Source organism: Pantherophis guttatus, chromosome 6 (assembly GCF_059756535.1).
Source record: "Pantherophis guttatus breed Tessera chromosome 6, ASM5975653v1, whole genome shotgun sequence".
NCBI classification, from domain to species: domain Eukaryota; kingdom Metazoa; phylum Chordata; class Lepidosauria; order Squamata; family Colubridae; genus Pantherophis; species Pantherophis guttatus.
Window position 1 is genome coordinate 67140120 of NC_142068.1, and position 6022 is coordinate 67146141.

The 6022-nt window shown below is 42.9% G+C and overlaps 1 protein-coding gene across 1 annotated transcript; it reads left to right on the forward strand.

The window, feature by feature from the left end:
* Positions 1 to 926: 926 nt before the first annotated feature.
* Positions 927 to 5596, forward strand: VENTX (VENT homeobox). Its single transcript, XM_034436537.3, has 3 exons — positions 927 to 1639; positions 2884 to 3119; positions 3816 to 5596. Exons 1-3 carry the CDS (start codon positions 1252 to 1254, stop codon positions 4134 to 4136), a joined length of 945 nt encoding a protein of 314 aa, XP_034292428.1. The 5' UTR covers positions 927 to 1251; the 3' UTR covers positions 4137 to 5596.
* Positions 5597 to 6022: the final 426 nt, after the last annotated feature.

Consider the following 6022-nt stretch of genomic DNA (forward strand, 5'->3'; position numbering starts at 1 on the left):
CTTTCTAAGGTGGGTAAAATGAGGATCCGGTTTGTGGGGGCAATAAGCTGACTTTGTATAAATATACAAAAGTATGAAGGCTATTGCTTAATGCGTTGTAAGCCATCCTGAGTCTCCGGAGAAGGGCGGCATATAAAAATAAATAAAAATAAAAAAATAAAATAAATACAAATTTATATTGATCAGGAGGAAATGATAAAGGCATCTGGTGGGGAGGTGGGAAGGACTAGATTTTTTTTCCTATGGTGGAAATAACACTACAAACAGATCAATTGACCCAATTTCATCTCCTTCCATAAAACAGACAAATGTGTGAATCAAGCTAATTTTTCAACCTCTCTCCTCCCTCCGTGTCTCTATAATTGGACTACTAGGCTGTCCAGTAATTCAGCCCAAAATATATGAGGTGACCTGGAGGCCATGGCTTTTGACAGCTCCCCTCTCTCAGAAGCCATTTGTGATGATCAAATCCGAAGCAGCAACAGCCACAGATGCACCTGAAGTCCTCTGAGAAAGGAGTGATAGAGAATGACTTCAAGCCCTATCTTATTTATTAAGTAATAAATTACCATTGTTAGTTGGAAGAGAGAGAGAGAGAGAGAGACAGAATGTCAGGCGCTGACATTGGCTCCATCTAACTCCCAAGTATTTTTTTTCATGTGGAGGGAAGGAGACACCATTGGTACAGATTGTGAGGGAGGAGGAAATAAACTGAGGAGGAAGAGGAGCAGAGAAAAGCTCTGTAAAACCATTTCCAATGACCTCAGGGCCACAGGCAGTCACTCTGCCATCCTCCTCTGTGTGTTTGTGTGTGTGTGTGAGAGAGAGAGGGGGGGGGAGAGAGAGGGAGAGAGAGACACACACACACAATCTCCTGCTGTCCCCAAGCCCACCAAATGAGTTTGACAGCTCTTTTAAGGCAAGGCTACCAGGCTAATCAGGCTCCTGTTGGATAAAACTCCTTAAGCAAGCAAGAGGGTTGCAAAATGTGGATGTGAAGACAAATTGGCCCCAACCAAATCTCCTCTTGAGCCAGGCGACTATTTACTGTCCCCCCCGTGGCCTTTTGAAGCCACCCTTCCCATAAAGCCGGGGCAATCGGTGGGGTTGAGACCGAGCGGCAAAGGATATGACGGGGCCTGTAAATCGCTTAACCACCGAGCGACCTGAGCCCTCGGCAGACACCTTGGAGCCAGGCCCGGCCGGCTTTTGGAAAATGTGTGAACAGCCTCTTTTGTCGGGGGAGGCCCGATGATAATTAGACGGCGCTTATCTGCCCCTTTGATGTTTGTTTACTCCAGCGGCGCTTGCCTCGGGGCCGCGGCTCATAAGGGAAGGGACGAGGGCGGGCACGCCCAGCCTGGACACACAGCCCGAAGCCAGCGCGCCATGACCAAGGCTCCCTTCTCCGTAGAATGGCTCTCCCAAAGCAGCCGGCCCAGCAGCAGGCATGCCCAGAGCAGGCCAGAAGCCAAGGAGGCCCCCCCATCCGAAGGCGGCCGAGCCCAGCAGGAGGATTCACCGGCCGGGGAGAAGATCCCGAGTGAGATCAAGCTGGTCCCCAGTTCACAAGAGCCGCCTCCGGGGCCTCTCCCTTCGCTCCAGAAGAGCAGGCCGCCCTTGCCTTCCTCGTCCACAGGTACCTCCTCTCGTGCAGATCGCGGGTTTCCTGCTGAATTCTCTTGCTGCGGCGCCCGCGGGCAAAGATCGGGCTAGAACGGGGGGAAGAGCCCCGGGATTGACTGATGGAGGCATCGGGGGCAGGACTGGCCTCGGTGTGTTGTGTTTTAGATCAGGCGGTAGGCAGAGAATACGGTGCAAACAGAGACGGTTGGGTGCTCCAAACTTAGCGTGGCTCCCACTGGAAGCGTGGAAGGCAGCTTCCATTACACTTAGGGCGATTGGATTCCAGTCCAGAGTAAAATGGGAGTCCCAAGTTGGAGACTCCCGGTTGTCGTGTTTTAACTAAAATAAATGGTTGGTAGGTAGGTAGGTAGGTAGGTAGGTAGGTAAGTAGGAAGGAAGGAAGGAAGGAAGGAAGGAAGGAAGGAAGGAAGGAAGAAAGAAAGAAAGAAAGAAAGAAAGAAAGAAAGAAAGAAAGAAAGAAAGAAAGAAAGAAAGAAAGAAAGAAAGAAGCCGAGTGATGTGCTTCAGCCTTCGAGCCTTGCCTTTTTCCAGAGAAAAAGTTGCTTCTTTGCGTAACTATTGAAGAGGGCCTGTGTCAGATTAAATCAATGGCTTCAACTTCGCAAACTTTGCTGCATGTAGAAGGAAATTGAGTACACCGTGTTGTCTGGCTTATTAGAAAAAAGCTGGATTATTAGAAAAAAGCACTAGCTCCGCTGAGTTACGTTTACTAGAGGGCAACCTAAGCCGAAGAGGAGTGAGACTGGAGGCTGGGAGTCTCTCTTTGCGCTTTCAGAGATAGGAACGGGCAAAGTTAAAGACTCCTTTTAAAAAAACAGTCCTAAGGTTCACTTTAAGGAAGGAGTAGTTCCATTTATTTCCCATCCCAAGTTAATGGTTAATAAATCTGAAGAGGTTCTAAATTGTATGAAGGAGTTGGGCATATTTGGGACCCCCTTACCCCACGTTCGTGAACGCTGCCTTTCCATATTTTTCTTAATATGTAAACGTTTCCGAAATGCGCTTTTTCAACCTTCCTCAGTCAGATGCGCTCCAGATTCGTGGGTCTGTAATTTCCATTATTGGCCAAGCGAAGTCATAGGCCGGTCTATCTGGACATGGTTGCAGCCCAGTCCATTTCTAGGCAATAGATTGAGGAACGCAGCCACTTTTTCTTCGGGAAGGGAAAACAGGAAACGGGTTTGCCCCTCTGACCCCGGATCCTTACCCTATTTTTTTTTTTCCCGGATTGGTTAGCTGCTTCCAAAATGCCGTGGAGCACTACGGAGTGCGGGTCCGACGGCGAAGGAAACTTCTCCGAGTGCCAAACTCCAGACGACGGTGGAAGCCGAAACGCGAATACTCGCCGTTTGCGCACCGCTTTCAGCTTGGAACAGATCAGCACCCTGGAGAGCTCTTTCAAGCGGCACAAATACTTGGGAGCGGCGGAAAGGCGCAAATTGGCCAGCAAAATGCAGCTCTCTGAAGTCCAGGTAATACGAGAAGCCGGTCGAAAGATTTGGGGGTGGGGATAGGGGAGAAGCAATTCTATTTCCAAGATGTAAGAAAGGAGATCTTTCTATAATCTGTGGCTCTCTCATCAACATTCTGGACCCTAATCTAATTTTGCCAAAATTCCTAGGCCTATCGTCCTTTTCATTGGAAAGGGAAAAGAGATCTGGAAATTGGAGTTTTCAACAAGGTTTAAGGATAGATGTTTGGGCTTTAAGATAGGCTAAGCCAATTTAAGAGAACCTTCATCCAGATGAGTATGAACTGAATGTATGAATTTTAACCAGTGTTGCAACTGCTTCTCTGGTAGGTAGGTTTATTTTATTGGGCTAATGTGCTGTGATTTAATGTATAGAGAGGGACATTCATTCCTTACCATATTCATTCTCCAGCTGGTGACCTCCCAATGTATTACAAAAGCCATGCCTAGTTTGTCTTCAGCTATAATGGTTAGGAATTCTAGGGAGGCTTTTGTTGCCTTTGTGCATCTGGAAGGCACCAAGTTTTATAATATCATAAAACAGTATTCATTTCAAACCCTGCCATTATATATCCCAACACTGGATATCAGCATTTGTTTCTTCACTCTATTGGAATATAAAGGCAGCAGAATGGGACTCTACACATGTGCTAATAAGGGATACCGATTTATCTCCGGTTTCTTTCTATTTCTGCAGATCAAGACGTGGTTCCAGAACCGACGGATGAAGCTGAAGCGTCAGCTGCAGGAGATGAGGCCAGAATCATCCTTCCATGGCGTACCATTTTATGGTCACCTTCCTTTTGGACCTCAAAGTGGTCCCTTGTCCTATGTTTATTCACCACCTCAACAGACTTTCACCAGGAGGGATTCCTCTGGCATTCCTTTCCCTCCAGTGCCCCCTCCCAACCTGGATCCCAGAAGCACTTCTGGAGGACAGCCAGGTGCTCTCTGGCCGATGCCTTTTCCTTATTTTGTAGGATACCAAGACCCAAGAACAGTGTTCATGACTCTATGAAGGATTTTAATGACCAGTAACAGTCAATTTGCACTATTTTGTTTTCATCAAGTGATTACCAAGAGCTATAGAAATTTTTGGTCCTGGACAGATATGCTGCAAAGAGCTTTTTTTTTTTTTTTTTTTTTTGCACAGAGATTTACATATTGAGTGAGTGGGAAAGTGATACTTATGTAAAGACAATGTGTGCAGTATTCATAATAGCTTCAACAAAATTTTGAGGACTTAATCTGGAAGTATACAGACAGCAAAGGTTTTTTTCCTGGATGCATCAAAGGCAGCTGTTGTTGGGGGAAACTGATCTTAAAAGGGTTTCTCAAATTAGCTTATGCTTGATAAGGAGTTAAAGAATCTTTTATTATAAGAGTTGTGCAATAAGGACATCACACGTAAGTTACAAGCCAGGTGTTTTTAACACTGCAGGAGCAATAAGCAAGTTATATTTAGTTCTGTAAAAAAAAAAAATTGGCCCTTATTCACAACCAATAACAAATTGGCTATGTTGGCAAGTAACATATTCATTATGTTACTCATAACATATATATATGTTATGAATAACATATATATACTGTATGTTATTCATAGGCTCTCCCCAATCTTTTAATTTTTCATTAGCGTTACTGACATGATACAAAGCTTAATTTATTGTTAAGTATTGTTAATTTGAGGTCCATTGTGGAGATGCTGAAAATAATATGAATATATGAAACAAACATATATTGAATCAGACCACTAAAGTCTCTTTGCAATCATTGTGATTCTGCCTGGCAGCATCTCTTCAAGTTTTAAAGCATTAATTTTTCCAGCCTTCTGTGAAAATGCTGCAATTTAAATCTGGGCCTTTCTACGTGCAGCATAAGTGCTCAATGAACTATATATTTTTTTTCTCAGGGATCTGTATGGGAACCACTTGCGTTTGTAGCTATGCAAACATCAGATGGCATGGAGAGAGAACTATAATCGTAATAGTTATTATGTGCTTTATTTGTTCAGCCATATGCATTATTGGGATAATACTTGTTAGAGCTGTACTTTCTAGGTCAGAACTGTGATAAACCAGAGCTGAGTTAGTAAAGCTGAGATAATAATTTTTTACAAGTTCCCTTGAGTGCCAGATAACTCATAAATCTCCAAACTGGCTGGTAAACTTGAGAGAAATCGATCTGGATAGCAAGGCAAATCTTCTTTAAAAATGATCTCATTCTCTTCTTTCTTGAATTATTTCAAGCTATAGAATCAATTCCCACAAGAACTGTATCCAATTCTTCTTTCTCCTTTTAGAAAATAATTCAAATGTCTTTATTTTAGCCAGGTTTTCCACATTAAACTAGTTCGTGATGTTTTTAATTGTTTTTAATCCAATTTGGTTTTCGGATAGATTTTTATTCTCTCTCTTGAATACCATCTAGGCACAAAGCCAGGATTTAATATATACATACACATATACATATATATATATATATATATACACACATATATATATATATATATATATATATATATATATATATATATATATATATATATATACACACACACACATAAATAGTCTCATAGTATGTAGCATTATTATTTTAACCCTCCCCTCCCCCAAATATCTGCTAGTCAAACTCACCTCTTCTCACATATTGACTTAATATTTTTATTGGTCAATAGAAAGTTTTTTTAAAAAGTTTCTGGAAAAAAATGTTTAGGGCCTCTAACACTTTTTATTAGGGAAACTAGGAAAAGGGGGAGTTATAGAGGTAAAAGTCAAGTTCTCCAGGTGGTCCTCAACGTACGACCACAATTGAGCCCAAAATTTCTGTTGCTAAGCGAAACATTTGTTAAGTGAATTTTGCCCCATTTCACAACTTTTCTTGCCACCGTTGTTAAGTGAATCTCTG